Genomic DNA, 26,145 nt, shown 5'->3' on the forward strand with positions numbered 1-26,145 from the left:
GGGATAACACAGGAGTACTCAAAATATGCAAAAGCCTTGAATTCTTTGTTTCTATCATATTGCATCCGACATGAATATTGCGCCTGTTAATAGAGCCGAAAGTCTGATTCCTAACTCCACCCTGGCCGATGTTCCTCTCTGCCTCTTTTGTTCTCCCTGTGTCTCTCACTATTAGCCCTCTCTCATCCCTCTATTTCCATTGCTAAACTGCCTCCCTTCATCCTTCACTCTCCCAGCCATCTGCTCCCCTGGCCCACGGGACAGTGAGCCAAGACTCAGGCAGTGATAGCCCAACATACACACACACATGCACACACACACACCAAAGAAAATCTATTCTGCAGTTGCCTCACACACTAAGCTAAATTGCTGTGAAAGAAAAGGAGGGGGGGAAAAACACTTCAAACATACATTTTATTCACAATCACTTTTAAAAGCAGCTCTATGTGTGTCTGAGAGGAGCAGACACATCCGCTCACTGATTTACATGCAAAGCTAAACCTCCAAGAAGTAAGCTACATCTTCACTCTGTCATTTGCACCCTCACATGATCAGACATTTTTATTTTGAACAATTTAACATCTAAAATCCACTTTCTTGTACCCCCCCTCCTCTGTTCTACCCCATCACCAACTTCAAATTATTCAAAATCTAAGTGTTTGTAATCCGCATCCAATCTTCTCATTCTCAAAATAAGATTATCAGCGGTGAACAGAGCCTATGGGTGTATATGCAGGGATTTAACAGTGAGCCAGTAGGCAAAGACTAATTAGGGGCGAGGTTCTTTGTTGCACCGGTGTTGGCAATTTGCTCATCCCCTTAATCATCCAATTTAAACCGCACAGAGAGGAGAAGGGGGCGGGTGTAATTTGTTTTAAACCATACTGCATTGTTTCTCTTGGGGGGTAAAAACTCACCGTGGTGATCCTACAACGGCTCTCTGGGGCGTTTAGTGAGTTTGGAGCCACCTTGTACTTCTTTATCACTTTTCTACAGAGATTTGTTGCGTTTGTGTTTATAGGGCATTTCCTGCTACAATATTCCCTTAAAGATGCTTGCAGTGCGGAGCAGTGAGTTTACACTGACCTTAATGTGCATTATGTTATTTTTATCCCATGCTGATGCGCCTACATTTCTGCTGCGACATAACTGCACCCTACCCTGAAATTTACAATTAAACCTTCCCTCCATCTATATATATATATATATATATATATATATATATCTCATTACAGACTGCCCTATGTGGGTCCCGAGAACTGTATGCTTTAATTTATTCCCGCTTTGCGGTATAGGAACCGTCTTACCAGAAATTTGAGTCAGCGGAGCGGTGCTTGTGCTGTACCCCTTCTCCAAGTACACCTGCCTGGTGTCCGAGCAGCTTCTCCCCGCTGCAGCCAAAGGGCTCCGGGTCCCTAAAAGGGCAGCAGCCGTGCAAAGAAGTACCAGCAGCCGACGACTGGGAAAAGACACCCTGGTATCCATCCTCACTGCAGGACTTGGGGGGGGGGAAAAAAGCAGACTCCAGTAAAGGATAAAGCCAGACTGTGGTTGCAGCAGCTTATAAATGAATGAATGTCTGGCCGGTTTGGATGCACGCAAAAGTGTAAGGAGTAACGGGATCCCAAATCGTCAGTCGTTTGAAACAGTCATAGTTTTTCCCCAATAAGTGCAATGAACATCCGGGCCGGGCTTTTACATCACAGACAGGCCTGCGTTTCCATCGGCCGTGTTCATTTAATTTGTCCTTCCTGGGAGACCCGCTGTTGTACGTAAATACATGGGAGTGTGAAAGAGGCGCTCCCGGCCCACAGCATCATCTGACAGGCAAACTGCGTCAAACACTCGGGACGTAACCAGGGTGATACCGGAAGGAGGGCTGCTGTCAAAATAAAAGGGGATGCTTGTAGTTGATGGGACAGCCAGAAAGACTACGTAAGGACATAACAAAAACAACAACCGTATAATCATGTTTTTATTACAATTTTTGAGCATTTGAAAGAAAGAGTCCCAATTTTGATTCATACTTTCATTCATTTCACAAGGGAAACTGTTTTACAGCAGCAGCGAAAATAGTAGTCTACAATAGATAAAGAGTATAACTAAAGTAGAAGTGCCACAATAGTGCAAAAACTGATGTATGCATGAGTGATTTTTTAAAAATTACCTCAAGTTAAACAAGAGTAAATGAATGAGCAGGAGACAGGTGTAACAGTGGAGCTGCAAGGAGCAGAGATGGTGGATGAGTTTAAATACCTGGGGCAAACCATCCAAGCAACGGACAGTGAAAAGGGGGTGGAGTAGGTGGAGAGGAGTCAGGGATGATTTGCGACAGAAGGACAGCACCAAGGGTCCAAGAATTTTTTTTATAAGACATTAGTGAGTCCTGCTATGATTTATGGTTTTGAAATGGTAATGCTGACAAAAAGATAGGAGGGAGCAGCTTTAAGATCCTAAGATTTTCAGTCGAAGTGATGAGAATGGACAAGGTTAAACTAAGTACATGAGAGGGACAGCTCAGGTTGGACAGTTTGAAGACAAAGTTAGAGAGGCAAGGCTACATGTACAAAGGAGGGATATTGGACAAAGGATATTGAAGATTGAGCTGCCAGGCAGGAGGAAGGCCACAGAGAAGATTCATGGATTTAGTGGAAGAGGACATGAAGATGATTGATGTGATGGAGAAGGATCCTAGGAATAAGGTGAGACAGATGAAGGCAGATGATCCACTGTGGGACCCCTAAAGGGAGCAGCTGAAAGAGGATTTATCAGCATACATGGAAGCTAAAGTTTGTCTTTATACTCTCCTGCTTTTACATTTTCTATTGCAATAACTGCTATTAACTGTTATTTCACTGGCTGTTCTGTCGATCATCTTTGAATTCCACTATGAATGCATCTATAAGTCACCGTTCATGTGGGATATTGCCCTAATATGTTGGACAAGAGGATCCCTTTTCCCAGAGAAACAGTACACATGGTCTAATATTAGTTATATGACAGTCTGCATTATTGTTTTGTAATCATTGGCTGTGTCAGTTCAGCGAGAGAGTTATTTGTAAAGAAAACTAATGTGTACACTTGTCTCCATTTTTATTTTGTTAAATGCAAACAAAATATAGCAGTACATGTCTGGCCAGAAAGAGAGCACCAATTTGTTTATTTGGTAGTTCGATAAAAGGCTTCAGTTAGTTAAGAGTAAGAAAAAGAAAATTCCGTTCACATTTGCAGTTTTGTCTGGTTATACAATATTTGACATTTTAAAAAACAAACAAAACACAAAAATTTTTGCAAATATTTGTAGGTGTTTTCTTGTTTTTCAGGTTTTTTGTACTACTTGTACACTAAAGTGGCCCTCCAATGAAATGACCGTACCAGCAGTGGCCCACAGCTCATTTAAGTTTGAGATCCCTGCTTTAGATTAATCTCATGTGATTTACATGAGAACATCAATATTTTATTTTGAAGGTGAAGACCAGAAGTTGTGTTTCACCCAGGCTGTTTTGACGCTGGTCACAGCCTTTCAAACACAGAACAATGGACCAACTGGGAACTGAGGGGTGAGGATCCTGCGGTGGCGGGGCAGGGACCAGTCAACCACCTCAGGGTGCTACAAGCTATGGATGCAACCATGAAACCTATGAACACAATATACATAATGAAAACTATCTATATGAACACAAGAGTAAATTAGCTGCAAGGTGAAAGGGTTGCGAGTCACGGAGATATGCTTAACTGGTACCATTTATTGCCAATACTACTAGACAACCATGCAGAAGAATTGACCAATGAACATCGAGTTATTTTCTGCCAGGACCAATCACCTTCTAGTAACAATCCACAGCGGCGCGCTTTCGGCGGTTCGCAGTTTAGGAGGAAGAAAAGTTAGCCAAGGCAGAAAATTACTCAACACTAACTATATTATCAAGTGGTAAACTGATATCCTTAATCTGCTAGTGGTGGTTATTGAGTAGTTTCATTTGAAATACTTTAAGTGCGTCTTAAGAGCTTCATAAGTTGAGTTTATCAAACAGGCTAATGAAGTTTAGCTTGTCATCTTGCTAATTTTATTTTATACTGTATCTTTCTTCACAGCCTCCACTCCTGAATATAGTGAGTCTGGTACATTCCTTCAGCCAAAATGGCAAGTGGGAGTTCAGCTTTGGACAGGTAATGCTGATACTTTGTGTTAAAATGTCAAAAGGTTAAGAGAAATTAAAATAATAATTCTAATTTGACAGCGTTCATATTAAAAAGCATTGTGAAAGTTGCTACTAATGCTCTGGGTGCTCTGGCTGAAGCTAATAGCTTAAGGGTTGTATAATAATTTTACTTTTTCATAATGATACCTGCCTGTTTTCTTATCACCCTTCATTTAAATTCATCACAGTAAAGCTGATTTTTTTTTTGTCTAACTTGTCAATTATTTCCCTTGTCTTTTAGTCTTGAGGAGTTAGATTCTCCCACTGACTCAGGCAGTGACTATGAGGCCACCATGAAAGGAACAAAGCGAAGAAAACCAGCAGTATCTAAGCAGGTGGATTTTTGTTTTCTCTTTAAAATAACTTTCTGCTTTTTTATTAGTGATTGTAAAAGATAAATCTGCCATCATAATAGCTGCAAATGTTGTATTTATAGACCTTTCAGAAATTCCATTTGTGTCACTTGGCGACTGTCAGACGAATACAACTACAACAGAAAAGACATTACAGGCACAGCTATTCGCTTTCTTCTCTTGGCTACTCCCCTCAGGGTTTGCCACAGCAGATCATCTGCCTCCATCTCACCTTGTCCCTAGCATCCTCCTCTGTCACACCTGCCCTCTGCATGTCCTCCTTCATTACATCCATGAACCTTCTCAGTGGTCTTCCTCCTTCCTCCTGTCTGGCAGGTCCATATTCAACATCCTTTGTCCAGTGTATCCATTATCTCTCCTCTACACATGTCAAAACCATTTCAAGCTTGCCTCTCAAACTTTGTCTCCACATTCTTAATGATCCTCATTTGGTGGCCATATGCCCTACCTTGATGCAATCCTCCCCATTCATCCAGGCTTTGAACTGATGTTAAAAGTATACTAGTTTGTCATATTGTCACTGGGTTTTTCACCAAGATTAAAGACATTAGCAGAAGCATCAGCAAAAATCAAATGCAGCTATCTGCAAGTAACATCCACATCATATCATGTCACCTAGACTTGGTCATCAGAAATATGCGATTAGGTATAAAAGACCTCTGAGCTTTAGATGTCCATGCTGATGGTGTATTCACCATGAAGAGCCTGTAACTCATCACTGATGGTTTCTCACCCCTTTTACACCACCCTTCCCAAAGTTGCTGACTTGTTGACTGTATTGTTGCTGACGTGCTTCCCATGTAAGGGAGGTGAGATTGCAGTAAAACAAAAAGTTAGAGTGCTCTCAGCAAATTACCAATAAAAAAAAGAACAATATATATCTGCCCACATCAAACTGACTCCACTTTCTCATCAAGTATAAATGTTATAATCCTTTTTTTTAATGACACTTATGCTTGATTCCTAAGATAGTTTTTCATCAATCACTATCCCTATGTATTTGTATTCATTTACAAATTCAGTACAGTTACCACTTACCACTACCTGTTGTTGTCCCTGCCTGATAGCAATAAAATTTTAAAAAAAAATCTTTTGTTTTCTTGGTGTTTAACTGAAGTAAAACATCAAAGTCATCCAGATATCCACAATACTTTGCTCCAGGTTCTGTGGCCAAACTGGTAATCACTGTGTCATCAGCAAAAAGACAACAACACTATAATAGATGTCTAATATACTTTATTTTGGCATGTTGCTTGTTCAGATCACAAGCAAAATGCATTCTAAATCCTTAAATAAATCTCTTTCATCTCAAGCCACCCAAGAGAACCAGGCATAATGCTGCACTGAAGGGGATGTCCAGCCCCAGTGGCAGCTCAGTTCCCACCCCTCCAGGTCCTTCCCCACAATCCGTCTCCCAGGGGACATCCATGCAGCTCTCTGCTAGATCTGTTAGGAGCATGAACGAGGAGAGCCAGATTATCAGCGCAAAGGATATCTATGATGCTGTCTGCTCTGGAAAGAGTGCCATGGTGGTGAGCAAACCCCAAGCAGAGGAGTGTGGAAGGAAGGGGGAAGGTAGCTTAGAGATAAACACATGAAGGGAGGGGGTACTGAATGAAGCTTGTGTAATTATAAGAGAAAGAAGCTGACAATGAGGGGTTATCATGTGCTGTCAGTGGCTGACTGATGTGATCCTACACAAGTGACTCTGATACATTAAGAGAGACGGGTGTTCTCACTGGACCATGTAGTCAATGATTGACAGCACTTGTCTATCCCAAGTATTGTTCTTGCTATAGCTGCTTTTGGGTAAAGACTACAAAAGAAAGGCAGCATAACAAAAGAAATACAGTAATAAATTGTCTGTCACTACAGTGTAGAACTGCAAGACAATGCAGACGGGGACTCTGGGGGGAGGCTCATTATGCACATTCAGAAATTCTGGCAAATGGAAGTTAAAGAAATCTCTTCTGAAAAGGTTTCACAGTTCTCAGCTAAAGTTGACTGCTTTACAATAGGTTACACTTCCAGTATCAAGAGAATGGCTTCTGTGAATGGGTGTCTGCCATACTGCAATTTAATAGATTTAACCAGGAAATAAAAAGCTCCCGCCTTATAGTGCAGAGCATATAAAAAGCCAGTTTTTAAGCTGAAATCAGTAATGTTGTTTGACTGATATATTCTTAACGTGTGTATCTGCTCTTTGATCTGAATGAAGCATTTTCACTGGCTGCTTTCTCCCTGTCAATCTTAAGACGGTGGTAGACGAGTGGCTGGACAGCTATAAGCGGAGCCAAGAGGCGGGACTGCTGGTGCTCATCAACTTCATTGTTCAGTCCTGCGGATGCAAAGGTCAGAGGTTAAAAGACAGGCCAGAAGATGGGTAGTAGAGGGGGTGGGGGTGAAAGTTTTAGAGATTGAAATTTTGACTCAGTCATCAATAGCGTTTCTGCTAGTAACCCAATGATGCAATGTTGAGACGAGAAAACTGATATTTTGCAAGAGTGGAATGAAAATGAGAGGAAATCGTGTAGATGAAATTATTACTAGGTGAAGTATTCTAATTATTGTAATATTAGGTTCATCTGAGGGGGGGTCACTTCATTTCCAAATCTGGAACGTTTCTTTATCCTTTAACTTTTTTCATGTCCAGGTGTTGTTACCAGAAAGATGTTTGACAGCATGCAAAATGCTGAGATCATCAGCACCCTAACCAAAGAGTTCAATGAGGTGAGGGAAAGGGGAAGAAAGCAGTTCAGCTGTAGTTTGGTTAAAATGTATTTAAAATATAAAGCTTGTTCCTACAGGAATGAAAGTTTGAATGTAGTTTGTAGTCTTTGTCTGTCTTCTGCCTACAAATCATCCTTCTGGAATTAGTTCAGAAACTTTAATAGCCTTCATGTCTCAAGAGATTGTGATCTGAAGGTTGGAGCACAGCATGATGGAAAACTCTCATTAAAATTTAATGCTGATAAATGGACACATTAATGAGTTAATCACTTTGGTTTTCCACTGATGTAATTGTCATTAGCGGAACAAACCAGAAGTTTGTGCTTCAGATAACTACATGAAGCATAGAATAGGAAGCTTAAAGCTCTTTGTCTCTCTGCTTCCCCCCCTTTTCTTCCAGGATTCAGTGAACTACCCTCTGTGCACTCCAGGGCCCCAGCTGAAGCGTTTCAAAGCAGGCCTGTGTGAGTTTGCTAGGGTTCTTGTGCGCTCCAGTCGGAATAGCCTTGTTTATGATGAATACCTCTTCCCTTCCCTGCTGGCTCTACTCACCGGCCTCTCAGACTCCCAGGTCCGAGCCTTCAGACACACCAGTACCCTGCTTGGTGAGCGATCTGATTCATGTGTATAAAAAAAGAAAGGCATACAAACACTTATAACAGCATAGTTTTTAAACAGAACTCTTGCCATGATTAAGGTAGTTCAGTGCAATTTACTTTTGTACTTGATACATAGAGTGCCTTTAATCTGCTAATGCAGTGTGTTAATTAATAGGTTTTATTAATAATAGGTCAAATAAAGCTTAGCAGCATATCAAAAATTAGGTTAGTCTGGGCAGGTTTGATTTTTGGTAAGAATATACTTGCGCTTTTGTACTTGTCAATAAAAAGTACATACACCTTCTGCAATAATATGTTGTTTGAGAGTACTTTATAGACTTTTCCATCTCCATGTTTTCCTCTGCTAGCCATAAAGTTGATGACGGGGTTGGTGGAAGTAGCTGTAGTAGTTTCTGTTCAGCTGCAGACCACCCAGCAGCAATACAACACGGAAAACAGCAAGAGGGCGCACGACAGAGCCTCTGACAGACTGGAGGAACTGCAGGCCACCGTTAAAGAGGTGACACATGTAGACACACAAAGAAAAACAAAAGTTTAGAGACACAGCCACTTTTTCGTTAACACATAGGTCACAACATTAAAGCTGTGACATCTGCTTTAGGAAAAAAGTAATTGAAGAACATTTTATGCAAATATCCCTTAACATAATTAAAATTATTGGCATCACTACACCAACATTTTCTTCTCTTGTTGCCCAGGTTGTTTAATGGCTGTCATGTTTGAAATAGTTTGTATTTTACTAACAAAATATCCATTCTCTTCTGCTTATCTGATTTAAGTGCTTGCTGACGTTTCCTATTTTGCTCATGTTAATTTTTGAGTTGTGCAAGTACAGGGACAACAGGAAGTGCACGCTCTGTGAGGAATAGTAAAATATGTAAAGTAGCATTTATACAGTTTTTTGTGCCTATGTTAATCTGATAATCATCAGAGTTATCACCTTTTGTTCTATAAGGAATGGTCGTTGCTATTTATTCTGCCCACTTCAGCAAAAGATGGTTACCACAGCAGATCAATATACCGACAGTGTTGGAGTCCTGGTGGACTCATTTATTTAGTCTTTCTGTACAGTATGTGTGTGTCTGAGTGGCTCTATTTGATATTTGTGTGTTGTAGTTGCGAGAAAACAGAGAGGAGCTGTCCTCCATGATGAATGCCACTTTCCGTGGTGTGTTTGTGCATCGTTATCGGGACCAATTGCCTGAGATCCGGGGAGTGTGTATTGAAGAGTTGGGCCTTTGGTTGAAAATGGACCCTGAGGACTTCCTTAATGACGGATGTCTTAAATATCTGGGATGGACCATGCATGACAAGGTACACACACATAGAGAGGACAAAAAGTGTATGTCCACTGACTTTTGGAAGGGTGACTGCATGTAAGCACTGTTTGTCTGCAAATAGTTATAGCAAAGTCTAGGTGTTGTCTTGTCCTTTTTGACCATTCTATAAACAAATATGTATTTTAAGCTTAATTTCCGCCTAAAAAGTAGATTGTTTTTTTTCTCTGGTGAAGGGTGGAATATTAAAAACCCTGACAACTTCCTGTAATGTCATCCCTTGATTCACATTAAACAGCATCATTTGTCACTGAGTGCAACCAACAGTAGAGATGGAAGTAATTTTATGTGAAATTCATTTTTCCCTCAATGAGAACCTTCAATTTTGGTATTCATGCTCTTGTAGACTTCCTACAGACGACACTATGGCAGAATATGTACAGACAAAGGAAGACTCAAATTTTCACAAAGAGAAATTCCACTATGAGCACAAGTCTGTATTCAGGTTATAGAAAGAGTGTTACCATACTCTGTTTTTTCCTCGCCCTCAGCAAAGTCCGGTGCGTCTGCAGTGTGTGCGTGCCCTGCAGGGTCTGTACCAGGAGAAGGAATTCATTGGGCGCCTGGAGCTTTTCACCAGCAGATTTAAAGTGAGGCATCCCTCTGGATTGGACTCGGCCCATTTAATTCTTCTTGTCTCCCTCTTTTCTTTCTCCCTCTTGACTGTCTGCCTGTCTCAGCATCTGCTTTTAATCTATTGTTTCAGCTTTTTCTATTGTTTCTATTTTGTTGTCTGCCTATGTCTTCCCTCCCAGTATTTTGTGCCTCCTCCCTGTATTTTCTTCCCTTTTGAGGTTTTTTTTCCACCATTCCTGTTTGTTGTTATGGTTTTATCCTTTGTCTGGGCATATGTCTGGGTGCATTAATTGCTGCCAATTACTGATGGTTAATAAGCTCTTTTCAAACATATAAAAACCCTCCTAAGCCACATGTGCTGCAGCAGATAAATGGTATTTATGCCATGGCTTAGTGCCTAATGATGGGGCTCGTGTGTGTGAATGTATGTCTGTTGATGTGGGTGCATTATGCATATCTACTGAATGTCTGTTGGCATAATTGAACAGTATTCTGTTTATGTGCCACTGCATATCTAAATGTCTGTGTGTGTTTAGGAGAGAATTCTCAGCATGGTGCTGGACAAGGACCCAGACGTGGCAGTGGAAGTGGTCAATCTGCTGCTGCTGATCCAACAGTAAAGGGCTTTTTCTCTCTCGTCCCCATGCTTTGTTCTCATTATCTGAGGAAAAGTTGGAGCTCAAAGTATACCAAATATAGCACATTTTAATGCCGGAAGTGTATACTTTTGAGTTGCATCACAGAAAAGTCATATCCAATTCTGTGATTCAGTCTTGTTTTCACACATTTAGCATTCGTTTAGAAGTCAGAATAAGAAACTTTAACATCCAGTTTCTTATTTTAAATATAAAGATGCTTACTCAACCAACATATGTGATGGTTCCACATAACTCCTGCACTCTGCTTGGTCATGATTGCTGATGATTCATAGCATCAGTCGTGATCTAATGCTTGCCAACATCTCACACCTCTGACTGCAGTGAAATTAGATGTTTTTAGGGGAAATCAAAAAGATGAACAAAAATGAACTGAAACTGCTGGTTTTTGAAATGTTTGTCATCTTCTTTATCTAGTGTATGTACCTCAGTTGATCAGTAAATTTTTATGCGTGTACTTGCAGGAGAACAGATGAAGGACTGGACGAAGAGGAGTGTGGCCACATTTATCCACTGGTTTACGCTTCACACCGAGGTCTGGCATCTGCAGCTGGTGGCTTCCTATACAGCAAGTACGCTTTAACCACACTTGGTCGCAGAAGTGGTTACAGAAGTGTAAATGTTGCTGTTTATTTATTTATTTATTGCATATTTCTTTTACAAAAATGTTCTAATTTTTGTTGGATTTACTAATTCATTACTGACCCTCAAAAATAAAGTGGAAATTCTATACAAACATGTAGTTTCTATATAATTTTTATTTTTCTATTTTTTTGTATTTTATTTTTTTGAATTTTTGTATTTTTAGTTAATATTATGTAAAATGTTCTTGTTTTTTATTTTATGTGTTTATGTTAGGCTGAAAAGTGTGATTACCAGTCACAGCCAGGAGAATGACAAAGCCAACAATGCAGCCTTTTTTCAAATCCTCATCTCCTTCTTCATCCAGAGTGAGGTAGTATTTCTTTCTCTCTATGCCCCCTCTCTTTCATTCTCCTCTGTTTGGAATTTAAGGCGATATGAAAGTACAAAAATGCAGAGCGGAGCCAAGAGGATGTTACTCAAGTTGGTCAAACCTGTTAACCTTTCTGTGAACACATCAGCTTTCTGGCAAGAGTTCATCATAGATTGACAAATGGTGACCCTAAACATCTGTGTAACATCAGGGAAACTAGTCTTGACCAGCGCAGACGCAGGAGGACATGCTTTAACTCTGACTTAATTTCAAATATAGAGACTATATAATACTTATTAACACACTGTAAAATTTTCTTATGAAAAAATTAATCCAACCATATTCTGCTGCTAGTCTGGGGGCAGCAGTCTCGGGGAGACACCCAGAGCTTGCTGTCCACAGCCACCTCCTCCAGCTCCTCTGGGGTGACACTGAGGCACTGAGACAGCCAAGAGATGTAATTGCTCCAGCTTGCCCTGGGTCTTGTATGGGGCTTCCTCCCAGTATAATGTCAAAAACACCTTTGCCAAATTGGCACCCAGGAGGCATCCTTATCAGATATCCAGACCACCTCACTTGGCTCCTTTGATGTGGAGACACATGCTAAAAAATCCATTCTCCTAACAGTTCCATGAGCATGGGGCATATCTGGTGGACAGCCTTTGGCATGTGGCAGGATCTGAGCTGAGAGACTGGGAGACAATGACCACTTTCCTGCTACAAGATGATGGTGAGGAACAAGATAAAACTGTAAACATGACAAGAGTATGAGCCTAAGCACGTAGCCATTTTTCCCCAGCACCAATAAAAATGGCAAGTTAGTGATAGCTGCTCCTTTTTGTTCCTACTCTGTTTCTTCAACTGTCTGTTTTTGTGTTGTCAGAACTGATGTATGAGGAGGAGGGTGTGCTCATAGAGCTGATGATGTGTGCGATCAGACAGGCAGCACAGGCAACCCCACCTGTTGGGAGAACTCAGGGCAAAAAGGTGGTGACACATTCAAATGCAAGAATAATGCTGTGTGGCTTGTGTTTGATGGAACAGTGGAGGCTGTAAATGAAATATTTTATGACACATTTTGCACATTTTCTCCACTAAACTTGCCTGTGATTGATTGCTGAATGGTCATGTGGGATTAGAACCTCAGTATGAAGGATAAGAAAATCCAGGAACAAGACAAGAGACGCATCACAACACACTTCATCCCTTTACTGCCACAGCTGCTTGCCAAGGTTCATTTAAATACAAATATTCAGCTTTTTTTATTGTTGCTTTAAATTTTTAAAGAAGAGTTTATGTTTATACTGACCTGCAGTACTCAGCGGATGCAAAGAACGTGAAACTGCTCCTCAAAGCTCCCCTGTACTTTGACCTGGAGATGTACAGCAGCGCTCAGTGGCTGGAAAAGGTAGGAGGACCAGAAATGTGTTTATTGTCGTCAATATGTAATGAAATATATTTAGAAAGTATTTGTGCTTCTATATTTTTTTCTCTTATTCAGTATCGAAGTTAGTTCACGCTCAATGTGAATTATATGGCAATAATATAAAGAAATCGGAGAAATTAAGCTTAATGGCTTAAAGAGAAAAAGAGGCTACCAATGCTCAAAGACAATTTTATTTCTTTTATTTTGGAGCTATTATTTTATGATTTAGCATCTTAATATTAATGCAAATATAATATTCCAATATTAGAGGAAAATGAACTGAAGCCTGTCAGGTCCACAGTTAAACAGTGGCTGACTTTCAGGTCATGCCAGCTGTGAGTTTTAAGCTTGCCTGCAGTTAGAGATTTCCTCAGCCAGATGCTGAACCAGTGGTTCAGTTCAGTGTCTTTGAGTGGGAGGGCAAGCGATTTACCTTTAACTAATTACTATCCTAAGCATTACATTCATATTCTACTTCTTCTGTTCAGCATTTGGACCTGCTGCTGTCCCAGGTATGTGGCATTGTGGAGAAGCACACAGAGGTCGCCGTACTGGAGGCTTGCGCCCACCTGGTCAGCGCTCTCAGCTCCGACTGCTACACCTTCTCCTCCCGCGCACAAATGGCATTCAGCCAGCTGTTTGATGTCCTTACCGAATGTTTCAGCACCTACGTAAATGACCTGCTCCAGGTTGGAGAGTGTGTCAGTGATGCTTGCATACCAGCAGATACATTTTATATTGTGCATGTGCATACTGTATACTTAAATGCAAGTTTTGTTGAAATGTAATACATTATGTTTTCTTGTTTTTAATCCTCTGTTTTGGGGGTTTTTTTGTTGTGAAACACTTTGTTATCCTGGTTTTGAAAGGTCAAGGTCAAGGTAACTTTATTTATACCCAAAGGCAAGGTAAATTTGCTTTACAGGTGCTAAATAAATACAAATTTAGTTATGTATATAAGACATACATACAGAAAATACATATAATAATGTATGTAAGTATGTATTATCTTACAAGGACAGATTCCTCAAGAAAGGGGATGTACTGTGCTTATTTTTATGTCCATATTTTCATGTCTTGGACTAGAGTAGCTTTGCTTGATTCACTGTAAAATAATCTTAATTAAAAGGTTGTATTGGGCCTCATTGCTGCCCCTCAGTTCATCCTCTGTCAAGCCAATATAGCTAATTTGTCTCTCTTCCCTTTAAGCTGGCTTTGTTATGATTGGCTGCCCTTTGTAAACAGAAGGCTTGCAAAACATGCGGGTAGGGGGTGGCATTTAAAGCAGTCTGAAAGCTGTGCTGTTTTAGAGGAATTATGTCAGTATGACTCATATGAAACATGTTTAATATCATTTGTATTTATGAAAGAAAATAGATCAGAAACTTTACAAGAATTTAGTTTGGGGTTTTTTTGTTGGATTGGTGTAGTATTGCATGAGTTTTATTTAGTTTTACTGAGATACTAATAATGTATGATGAAAACTGGAAACAAAAACTGAAATAATATCGATGTGGAACTATTATCTGTATCATTTTGTGTTTGTGACCTAGGGTATTGCAGATGATGATGACACATACAGTGGAGCCACTGCCTTAAAAAGGATTGCTGCCCTTAGCAGGTATGCTGTTATAATGCATGCGACAATAGTATTAAATAATTCTTACACAGAAGTATGCAACTGTATTGCGTGTGTGTGCATTATCTCCAGTGCTAAGGACCCGACTGCCTGGAAGCTGTTTGATTCCTGTCTTGAGCTGCTGAAGAGCCGGATGGAATCCAGAGAGCTTGATAAGGAGGTTTCTGCCAATGTTTCATATTTGAGGGGGAGGATTGTGAATGTCATGACTATTGCAGTGCCATTTTATGAAAATAATAAGTAAAATGGGGAATGTAATGAATTTCTAGTTAACAAAACATGAATGTCATATGAATTGCAAGGCTAAAAATGTGATCCCTTAATTCTCATGTCATGTTTTTAGGTTTTTGTACAGGAGTAGTTTAAGGAAAACATTTTATTCTAATTGAAGGTCAATTTTAACTCTCTTTTGTGTCATTTCAGCTGATAGAGCCAGCTATGAAGTGTGCAGCTTTTCACCTGATGTGGGCCAAAGTGAATGTGGTGAACTCCAAGCCAACTGAGGTGCTGGTCTCATGTTATAAAACCGCTGTTTGTCCTCCAACAAGGTTTCAAATGATCTGAATCTTTATTCTCAGATAAACTTTCGGTTATGGGTCCCGGTAGTGTCAGTCTACCTGCATGAAATAAGCTAAGCTGCATGATTAATACTTTCATAATGGCTATCACATCACAGGCAGCCCTAGGCGACCGTGCTGGTGGCCTTCTTGTGTGATTGTTAAGCTTTTCTTGTCTGTGTTGTCGAACAATTCACCAGCTGCGCAGACAGCAGGCAATTAACGCAACAGTCTGTTAGAGTGCATCTGAGCCCACAGCGACACTCGGATATTTATTTCCCACCGCTTCACACTTTTTCTTATTGATTGTCTTCACGTGTTTCCTGTCTCATTCTTGCTTCTCTTTAGTTTCTATTCTGTCTTTCTGAGCTCGTTTTCACTTTTTCTGCTGTTTTTCTCTCACTCATTTTTTACACACACTGAGCATGTCATTATTACTCATGCAGCCATTTGTGTGTTTTTCTCAACACTGTTCCAGAGAGAACACATCCAGATCCATTCCTCTTGATCAGTCATTTTCATTCCTTGTCTGTTCATGTTTTGATTGATGACTCACACAGCTTTTTCTCTTCCTGTGTGCACTTAAATTGTGTTTTCCCATTGGTATCACATTATTACTGTTACAGTGGTGGATGCTCATTCTAAACAAAGTTTCAAATAATGAGTTCAGCCAAAAGGATCATAACGGGAGAGGAGATGAAATGGCTTGTTGATTAACTGAGGGGCTGTAACAAGGCCTAGATAAAGATAAACGGGGATTTGTGTGTGTGTGTGTGTGTGTGTGTGTGTGTGTGTGTGTGTGTGTGTGTGTGTGTGTGTGTCACAGACTGCTTTGCTGCTTTGACATAGTTAACAAAGACAGGAGACTGGGAGCGTCAGATTCTACCTTTAAAACTCTGAAGATGTATCTTGAAGATTGTGTCACCAACAATTCAAAATGTACAGATGCTACTTCTAACAGGTGGTTCCATGCTTGCCAAAAGCAAAAGTTTCCTGGGCCAAGTCTGGGAGGAGACACGAATCTCTTGTGAGCTATAGCAGAAAGGGGCTACCCGAGCTACCTGCTGTGGCAACGCTGTGTGAATAAGGGAGCAGCCAAAATAATCTTATCACTTGAAGTGGTTTAATTAGGATTTCTGTTGTTGGTGTGTAGAAGGAGCTGAATTTCTAGGTTAGAAAACTAACTGCCCCAACCCTGCCAACATACACACACACACACACACACACACACGCCTTAGTAAGAAGATAAGAAAATATTTAATCTGTCTTCCTCTGTTATTGTGTGCCTCTCTCACTCCAGGCAGAACTGAAGCGCCTGAAGAAGGAGGTGCGGTCGTTCTGCAGAGTCTGTCAGGATTGTTTGTCTTTGAATCAGATAGATATCAGAGATCAAGTAAGAGCTCTTTTTTGTCTTTCTTCTTTTTCTTTTTACAGTGCGCACCAATCCCATATGTGAAGTACTAGTGAAGCCATATCATTTTTTAACTAAAGGCAACTTTACACTTGGCTATCTGAGACAAAAGTCCATCTTAGGATATCGGTCCAAAACAACAGACCTAGATCACCCTGTGGGACATGACAAAACATAACTTGAAATGAAAGTGTTTGAAAATTACTGCGACTGATCAGTTATGGCAAAAAATCACAATAATTTTTTGGTAATTACTCAGATTACAATTCTTCAAAACAGTACGATCGTGAGTGCTATTAAACCTTTTCGTTTGCTGCTGCTGCTGGACTCCTTGAAGCCAAACTGTTTCCAAAGAGATGGACGGTAATTGTTTTATCTTGATTATTGTGGTTCCTTAATCATTGTAATTGATTTTAATCTTTGAATATTTACACCACCCTACTTATACCAAAGTCTCAGTGAGATGTCCAGTGTCTGTAAACAAACCATGGAGAACACGGTATACAGTGATGCACAATATATTGGCCTGTGTGAAATTGTCAGGAAAAATACCTGCCCTGGTGGTATGGAGGTGAAAGGATTAAAAAGATTTGTGAGGCTTTGTTTGCAGTGATTTTTTTTCAAAACCCATGAGCTGATAAAATTCATTTATTTACTTAAACCTCATTTTAGCAGATGATTGCAATGGTGTCTTATATTTAAAAACAAAAACCTTAGACCAGTTAGACTGTGATGTATAATAAATTTGGGCTTTTAAAAACAATCAAACTTTAGTGAAGAGTACAAAACACACTAAATAAGTTTTACTCAAACATGTTGGGGCTGTGTGTAATGATGGATGCAGCCACCATTGCATCACACTCAGGCTAGTAAAGTCCTGTGATGATGCCTTTGATGTTTTCAAACCAGAGACGATCTGTGACGGTTGATGAGACTAAGGAACAAGAGTGCCACCCAAAAGTGCCACCTTTTGACTCTAGTTTGGCTCACCATTTACAAAATTAGTCGTGCTTGGCACATTTTTGTTACGTTTTTGTATTAAAACACAGATATATATGTTAATTTATCATGTTATTCTTTTTGTTGTCATCATATAAACAAACATAATCAGATTTATAGTCTATAATTTTCTTTACAAACTAAATAGTTACTCATCAGTTTAATTTCGGAGTCATATAGAGCTGGGTCTTGATATTTGGATAACATAAATTCTGTCCTTACAGGCATTTGAGCTGTTATGTGACTTGCTGTTGCTGTACAGTGTGGGTTCAGTCCGCTCCAAGCCTGCCCTCCAGGCACTGGCCCACCTGCCATCTGATTCTCTGCGGTCTGAGTTGGCCGCTTTCCTTCTGGACTACGTCTTCACTGACACCGAAGACGTCGAGCTCCATGGCATCTTGACACCAACTGAAAAATGTACGCCTACTCTCAATAAATGTTTGCATGAACTGTGATACTTTCCAGAAGCAATTTGTCGCTTTGTCAGCCAGTGTTGACAAAGCGACAACACTGTTAGCAGATGTCAGAATGAACTGAATAATGAAAGGGATGTAGTTTTTATTAGCTTGCACCATATTTTGGAAACTGCTTAGTTGTATCACTGCCTGTGGGTACAGTTTTTGATGTCTTGTTTTAAGTCTTCTTCTGTATCCACTTTCTGTTCCATATTTTATAATGTTCTGCCAAATATCCCTTTCATTCATGCTCTTATAGACCCCACAGCATGCTTTCCCTCTATCTCTTCATTTCTAAACTGTTAACTCCTCATTTCTGCCAACCTGGCTCTCCTCTTTAGCTGAGGACGAGGAGGAGATGAAGATACGTCTTCTTCAGAAGAAGCGCAACCAACTTGCTGGCTACTGTAAGCTGGTCATCTACGGGGTGCTGGACCTAACTGCTGCCACAGATGTCTTCAAGCACTACAACAAGGTGGAGGGATTGTTGGGTTTTATCAGCCCAGCCTATCACATATGACCACAAACACATTATATTTACACATATTACAATTCTTACTGTTTCTGTATCACAGTTCTGCGTGAATGTACGCAAAATGTGTTAAAAGTTAAAGTCGTGATTTTAGTAATCTAGTTGGAGATCAGTCGTTGGACCGACATTCTTTGGGGGAATTAATTGGGATAGAAAGACGGGAAACAGATTCATAAAAAAGTAATAATGGAGAGGATGTGTAAGAGCGTGGAGGAGGGTGAGAAAATCTGTTTTAGAACCACCGAGGTGCTGGGAATGAGTCAGAGAGTACGGTTGCTAAAAGAGGCACAGGTGACTAGAACAGAGTGGGTCCGATTAATTTTTTTCAGACATTTATCAGAGCTGTTAATTAAATAGATTTGATGTTTTTCTGGTTTTTGGTTTGTTTGTTTGTTTGTTTTTCCGCTAGTACTTTAAGGACTTTGGTGACATCATCAAAGAGACTCTGAGCAAGAGCAAGCTCATCAACCCCGTGCAGAGCGCCAAGACTGTCTGTCTGAGTCTGCAGCAGGTGTGCACTTGCATGTCACTGTAATCTTTTGTATTTAGTGTAGAGGTTATCAAACTGTGCAGTGCGCCTCCCTGGCACAGTGTAGGAGGCTCACAGCGGGGGCACAGAAGGAGAGGGGTGAGATGAAAAGTGCATGCTGGTCTTCTAAAAACAACACAGTTATTAGTGTTTCAGTCAGCGGTAGGTACGTGATAGGGAGATGCTTTCAAACTCTTCAACTTGGGAGTCATAAATCAAACAATATTTAAGATTTGCTGTGACTTATCCAATCGAAGCATAACAGAGTTAGTTTTCTTCACTATAAAAATAGCCAGTTAACTGGTTTTGTATATTCGTGGGTACACTGCTGACAGGAACAGATATCACCTAATGGTTTTAATGGTTAAAAATTCCCACAGTTTGTATTACTGTTTATCATTTCATTTGTTACTTAAGCACATTACAGTAGTCTGATGAGGATTTTCCCTCAGTTTTCACATTTAAAAAATTTTTTTGTTGTTTTTTTATAAAACACCTACCTAAAGTATACAGGGCTCCATATCAGTGACCTTTTTGTATGCAAGGACGAGTGTCACATACACAATAAACTTTGTGTGTTAGCTGAAGTACATTCTGGGTTGTTTTTCCAATTTAAATAACCAGCTGCACATATTTACTGTCTCTTAATTTGAAATTAAAACACATGTTCTTCATTTTCGTGGGTTATGTGGGAGTTCTCTTCTATAATTACAACCAGTACTTGAATTACTTAAAAGTTTGCAGCCTTAACTAACCAACACAGAATATTTGTTTGTGCATATCCAGATATATATCGTGCCTTTTATGCAACATGTCTGTGTGTGCTCAGCTGTTTTCAGAGATGCTTACGGAGCACCACAGCAGGCAGGATCTCACTGAGATTAGAGACTTGGCCAAGAGGCTTGCCATGAGCTTTGGCATTGATCTTCATCGTGTCCGCAAACCACTGGTGGCCCTGCACATGTCAGTAACACACGTTTCTCTTGACAAATGCACACAGGCCAACCTTACCATGACCTAGTTTACCTATTTATTTATTTTTCTGTTACTTCTATGGTAGCATTTTTAGAAGCAGCTACAGTTTCACATAGAAAAACGCTACTTTATGGCAGAAATCATCCGTAATAATTAACTCAGAGCTAGTAAGAAATCATCAGATTTGAGGACTGTAAAGAGAAATTACAGTATTCTTCACACTGTGGTTGTTCATTTTGTGTTTCTCCTTATGTCAAGAGATTATGTTTGTGTTGTCTTTCTTTTTTATCAGGGACGGCATACGTTTCGCATTTCGGGACCCACAGGAGGGAGAGGAGCCAAATCCAAATGTGGCCTTCTTGGAGATCCTCAGCGAGTTTAGTTTTAAGTTACTGCAGCCGGACCGCGCCCAGCTGTGAGAAGCAAAAACACACAGACACGCTCACTCGTAACACTGCACATGTATTTCTGTATGTTATACATATGTAGGAAAAAAAATCTCACTTAGCAACAGTTTGAGAGAGAATACTTGTGATGTCATGAATCCACATGAATTATTATATTACAGGTAAAACAAAATAAAACAGTGTCTTCATTCTTGTTACATATTCGTTGCGTTGATCATATTATTCATTTAACTTAGATTCACAATTATTTGCTCAATTCCAGGGAAACTGAAAATGAAATGCAAACAAAGGTTTCCTCAGTCTTTGTCCCATCCTGATTCTCTGTCATCTCCTCCCAGAGCTGAGTTTCTGAAATCGGCATGTCCCAGCGCTGCCCTCTCCTGGCCACCAGTCAAACTGTATCAGCGTTCTTTGGAAGCTCGCGCCACCTCTAAAGCCACTGAACAGGAGGGAGATGACGAAGTCCCTTCTCATGACATGCCTGTAGTGAAACGCAGGAGGACCACAGCTCAGGGTGATGCACATGCTACACAAAACACTCTGCATGGATATACTCTATGTCATAGCAGAGAAAATTTATTTTTTTTAAAATGCTTAGAAGTGGGAAGTCAATTTAATTTAAATTAATTTAATGGAAAATTCAGTCTTACCCTGTCTTATGCGAGGATGAGGAGAGGTATATGATTGTTGGACATGATATATGCCAACGAAGTGCTCTTTAATCCTAAGAAGTGTCTCATTGTTATTTTCAGTATTAGCTACTATTTGCCAATGAGGCTATGTACAAATTGATGGAAAAAAATGACACTGGTGCACTGGTTTGCACTACCACCTTGGAGCAAGAAGGTTTGAATCCACCTTTCTGTGTGGAGTTTGCATGTTGTCCCCATGCCCTCTGTTTGTCTCTCTGGGGCAGCCCTGAGATGAACTAGCTAGCTGTCTAGGGTGGACAGTAGGGCTGGGTATCGTCACTGATTTCTAGAATCAATTCAATTCCGATTCACAAGGTCCCGAATCGATTCGATTCAATTTGATTTGAATCTGGGAAATTTTGACAGTCAGAAATATTATAATTCAGATCAGTACATTTACATATTTTTGTATCAATAAAAAGGAAGCTGACACATGCAAGACTTTATCAAAGGTGTGAGCATCACAGCAGATGCCTTTGTGTCAAAGTAGCTGAGAATAAAACACGGAAAAACATGAAGGAGATTTTCCTGGCCTGGATTTTATAAAAATATTCTGCAGTACATCAAAAACGAAAGAAAACCATTAATCAACACATGAACATTACCTCTGAAGTTACAGCGGTTTTATTAGAGACACAGCTGAGCATTTTGCATTTTGCATAATTTAAAAAAGTTTAAATTTGTTCAGTATTGAACGGCAGAAATTAGGTTTTCTTTTCGGAAGTATATAAAACGAAAAAAAAAAAAAAACATCGGCCGACAGCGCTGTAAACAACGGTAGACTTGTGCGTAACAAGCAAGCGAATAATGCAGAAAACAGATTTTTAGACGGGAAACTGTTCCTGAAGAGAGAGAGAGAGAGAGCTGTGCATCGTGGTCGAAGCAAAACAGTAAAAGTCAGAGTGAATTCATGACGATGTTTATGTGAAGCGTAGTTTGGATCTTCTTTTGCTGCTGGTTCAGTCAATATTGTTTGGAGAGAGATCAAACTAACAGCTTTAGAATCAGCGCAAAAAGGGCCTAAACACAAAGCGCCGAAACATCAGAATCAGCGAGCTGTCGGCTTTCAGCCCCGACTGTGAGAAAGGCGACATCTCACTGATTCTGATCCGCGGGTCGCGCTGTGTGTTTAAGGCTTTGTGCAGAATCCGTGTTCCTGCTCTCATTTACTGTCTTAGCTGTTGTTGAAATTTTGTGAGATTTAACCTGAGATTCTGGCATTTCGGGCAAAATAAATTTATATCAAAAAATCGATTCAGAATTTTAATGAATCGATTTTACGTTATCCAAGCCAGAATCGATTTTAATCGATAAATCGATTATAAAAACCCAGCCCTAGTGGACAGCTATCTAGTTCGCCCCATGTAACTGGATATGTGGAAGAAAATGGATTGATTAATATTTGGGGCCATTCAGAGGAGGAGTGACCCAAATGTCAGGACAAAGCAGTTATTTCAACCCAAATTGTGAAATCGTTTATCGTAATCAGTTATAATAAAAAGAATATTATGTTATGTTATGTTATGTTATGTATTATGTTCTTTCTGTTATTGGTTTGGGTTGGGTGGTAACTTATGGAGTTGATCTGAATTTGAGTCCAGGAATTGCTGTAATGACTCGGTACCATTAAGAGAAACAGTGCAAAACTGTCATAGTTGTTCAAAATACAGTGATGTAAAATTAATAGCATTCTTCACATTTCGAAAGCCTTAAAAACATTTATTCTTTGGTATTTTTACTTCACATGTACATGTGTGTTTGGGAATCTGCTGAATTCTGCAGGAAGCAAATTTGCTACTTTACCTTGTCAATTAAAGCGTCATCATCTTTGTGTGGCGACTTGTCTCTCCTGCAGGTTCAGCGTCCACCACCAGAGGATCCTGGTTGGACAACAGCAGCATCCAGAGCAGCCTGCACACCCCAGCCCTCACCTCCACTGTCCAGAAGCAACCCGCCAAGCGGATTGCATCCAGGAAACCAAGACCCGTGGAGTCGGATATCAGCAGCACCTTAACTGAGCCGGAATCAGAGGATGAGTTCTCCCCAGGGTAAGTAAAATTTTATGATCAGCATGTCTGCAGTATCTGCTGCCTCTGATTCGAGCATTTGTAAATTACTGCCATGGGTCAGATGATTTCATGTCAGTACCTTTCTTTTCTGTGTGCTGTGTTACTGGTCAAAAGGGCAATCAGCAAAAGAAGGAAAATTAAAGCTCCTGCAGAGTTTTGCTTATGATGAAACAAATTTAATTTCCCCTGTGTATTCAGGCATAATCATAGACACAGAATACAGCAGGTAGACAGTGAAGTTGGAAAATTGTCTTCTGCTGCTCTCCAGGTTACAAATGCGAAAAGTGAAACTCAATAAAAGACAGCTGGCTTCCTCCAGCAAGAACACCCCCTCTCCAAGGCAGCAAGACCTGAACTCCCACCTCAACTTGTAAGACTGATTTTTAGACTGTTTAATACTTACTATTAAATTGTGAATATGTTCCATTTTACAAAAGCTATTTTCAACCAGAAATAATCACAGAATGGATCTGTGTGTGTGCTTTGCAGGCTTTCCCTGATTGAAGATGACATCTCAGAAAGAGATGAGGACGAGATTGAAGATTATCACAGTGACTCTGACACTGGATACACACTGGTAAGAACAAAAAAACCCCAAATACATCATATTTACTTTCTCTCATGACTGTGCAATCTGTTTTAACAGCACCTGGTCAGCTAAGGTACAAATGAATTAATTCTTTAAAAGGAACATATACATGTCACCACAAATTCATTTTGGTCCTTTCAGTGACCACAGTTGTAGGATCTGTGCAGAGAAAAAAATATGTACAAAGCTATTTATGATGAGAGGAAAAGAAGCACATGTGTGATGTTTTGAACTTTGCTCCTAGTGCTATATTTATACCCTTTGAATACAAATATGTTACATAAATCTAAATCAAGTACAACATACCTTGAAAACTAAAACTTGTTTGCTTGCAGCCTTCCACACGTCACACCTCACTGAGTGTCCTTGACGAGCTCTTTGACTGAGGTTAGCGGGGGATCATCTGTTCAGGACTTCTACAGTTTCAGTGTGACGAACATTAAGAGTCATCTGTTCTTCTGAATGACGGCAAGTTCACCTGTCAGACCTGTTTTTGTCTCTTAATTTTGTTGTTGGTTGGGAAGTCTGGAATTAGAAGCTGTTCTGATGTATTAATAGGAATGTTTTGAAAATAACGGTGTTCAGAATAAATGTTTCACTAAAGTTGGACTTGGTTCCTCTGTCTTTCGTCAGCTCTTACGAGTTTCACATTTTTCAAAATAGCCTTCACTGTTGACATCACAGTTTGTTTTTGTTTTTTGTTGAACACCTTAATGTATATTAAAGATGCCTGATTTTTACAAAGCAATACTAAAAGTAAGGCATTACAATGTATTGTTTTAAAAATGAACAAACTCAAAATGTTATTTAGATACACTGAAGCACTACTAGTTATTCCTGTTTGTAATGTGTGATTTGTTTGCTTTATTTCTAGGTCAAAAAAATCACTAATAAACAAGATCAAAATGAATTCCGAGGGTATCCTTTGTAAAAGATTAATAAAAGTAACAACATGCACAAAGTAACACATATTGCTTTGTAGTGAATTACACCATAAAGCAGAAGGAGCTTAGAAAAACAAGTGGAAGGAGTCAAGATATACGGTGGTATTTTACAGTGATCAAAAACCTTAAGAATCAGCTTTAGGTTTTCTCTATTTAATTAATCAAAACTTGAGGTTATTTATCTAGAAATTTTGACTTTCTCTGAAATGGCTTTAAAGTACTTGTCTGTCTTCCTCCCCTCACCCTCAACTGTTGTGATAAATGGCTAATTTATATAACTACTGTTGTGATTCAGCACTGTATACAGAAAATTAATTGGGAGGAGGGGTGATTATTAGGCGTCTCAAAATTTATTCCTAGTTGTAAGTAACTTAAAGTTGAGCTGCTCAATAAGTCAAAGTTTTAAGACTCATCAAAATGTTGACTTGGCTATGACAGGCACTTTTAAGCCACAAACAAGCTTCCATACAACCTAATGACAATTAAAATGTGCAACATTTTCATTATATTTCCATATGTGAGAAAATGTCAGAAAAACATTTGCTATATAACATGTATGTTATAAAATGGGGAAATACTACTGAAGCGTAGAGCTGCCACCCAGGCAAAAGAAAAATACAAGTGTACCACGTTATAACGTGAAAGGTTTATTGTTCTAACAAGATACTTTTCCTGTTTGTACAATATACTATCATGTTTGTACAATATACTTTTCACGTTTGAACAACATAATATCACGTTATTACAATATACATAATTATCACGTTCGTACAATATAAATATTATATTGTACGAACGTGATGATTATGTTCGTACAATATAATAGGAGATAAGATGTACCACAATGTAAGGAGTGCTCTGACACGTTGATAAATATGTTTTTTTTCCTTTCTCGCAGTCGATTAGATGAGATGATAAGGCTGTATGAAAAAATGTTCCTATTAAGTTTTGAACTGAACTGCCAGTAGCTTTTGGTGTACAATTCAAACACTGCAGATGTATTTGCTAAAAACAAACACAAATAATCTGTCACTAGATTTAAAACAAACAAACAAAAAAGAATGACCATTCATATAAGGAAGGAATCAATTATCACGTTCGTACAATATAAATATTATATTGTACGAACGTGATGATTATGTATATTGTAATAACGTGATATTATGTTGTTCAAACGTGAAAAGTATATTGTACAAACAGGAAAAGTATCTTGTTAGAACAATAAACCTTTCACGTTATAACGTGATACACTTGTATTTTTCTTTTGCCTGGGTGGCAGCTCTACGCTTCCGTAAAATACAGCTGTAAATCATGACATTATGTTGGGTTCATTCGTTCCACGCTCACCCTGTTGACACTGGGTTGCGCATGAATCCAATCATCGCATTTCGCGCCATTCCTGACAAACGGGGCGGAAGTTCGCACAGTCAGGTGACACCAGACTGCCCGCAGTTTTCGCGCCACCACCGAA

The 26,145-nt window shown here is 39.6% G+C and overlaps 2 protein-coding genes across 6 annotated transcripts in view; one reads left to right on the top strand and one right to left on the bottom strand.

Annotated features, from left to right (window-relative positions):
- gpc2 (glypican 2) overlaps positions 1-1,852 on the bottom strand; it is a 17,504-nt gene extending 15,652 nt beyond the window's left edge. Inside the window, exon 1 of the mRNA XM_005935161.3 lies at positions 1,308-1,852. Within this exon, the coding sequence (XP_005935223.1) occupies positions 1,308-1,485 (178 nt within the window). The 5' untranslated portion in view covers positions 1,486-1,852. The remainder of the gene's footprint in view (positions 1-1,307) is intronic.
- Positions 1,853-3,378: 1,526 nt separating this feature from the next.
- LOC102314688 (cohesin subunit SA-1) lies at positions 3,379-24,640 on the top strand. Of its 5 annotated transcripts, none has more exons than XM_014337745.2 (32): positions 3,379-3,560; positions 4,096-4,170; positions 4,444-4,537; positions 5,890-6,108; positions 6,832-6,928; positions 7,230-7,306; positions 7,707-7,911; positions 8,274-8,425; positions 9,043-9,240; positions 9,755-9,853; positions 10,376-10,455; positions 10,960-11,067; positions 11,354-11,450; positions 12,078-12,180; positions 12,334-12,437; positions 12,590-12,682; positions 12,766-12,858; positions 13,365-13,577; positions 14,430-14,497; positions 14,588-14,675; positions 14,939-15,019; positions 16,373-16,465; positions 17,707-17,899; positions 18,279-18,412; positions 18,879-18,980; positions 19,828-19,961; positions 20,266-20,388; positions 20,719-20,894; positions 22,928-23,120; positions 23,410-23,511; positions 23,631-23,718; positions 24,066-24,640. In XM_014337745.2, the coding sequence occupies exons 2-32, from the start codon at positions 4,142-4,144 to the stop codon at positions 24,114-24,116; spliced, it is 3,687 nt and encodes a 1,228-aa protein (XP_014193231.1). In that variant the 5' UTR covers positions 3,379-3,560; positions 4,096-4,141; the 3' UTR covers positions 24,117-24,640. The 5 variants fall into 5 exon arrangements, with proteins under 5 accessions (XP_014193231.1, XP_014193232.1, XP_014193230.1 ...); XM_014337746.2 differs by having other exon boundaries at positions 3,514-3,607; XM_014337744.2 differs by lacking the exon at positions 3,379-3,560 and adding an exon at positions 3,687-3,994.
- The last annotated feature ends 1,505 nt before the right edge of the window (positions 24,641-26,145 follow it).

The sequence above is a fragment of the Haplochromis burtoni genome, unplaced genomic scaffold (assembly GCF_018398535.1).
Source record: "Haplochromis burtoni strain Fernald_Lab_line unplaced genomic scaffold, NCSU_Asbu1 Contig_194, whole genome shotgun sequence".
Taxonomy (NCBI): Eukaryota; Metazoa; Chordata; class Actinopteri; order Cichliformes; family Cichlidae; genus Haplochromis; species Haplochromis burtoni.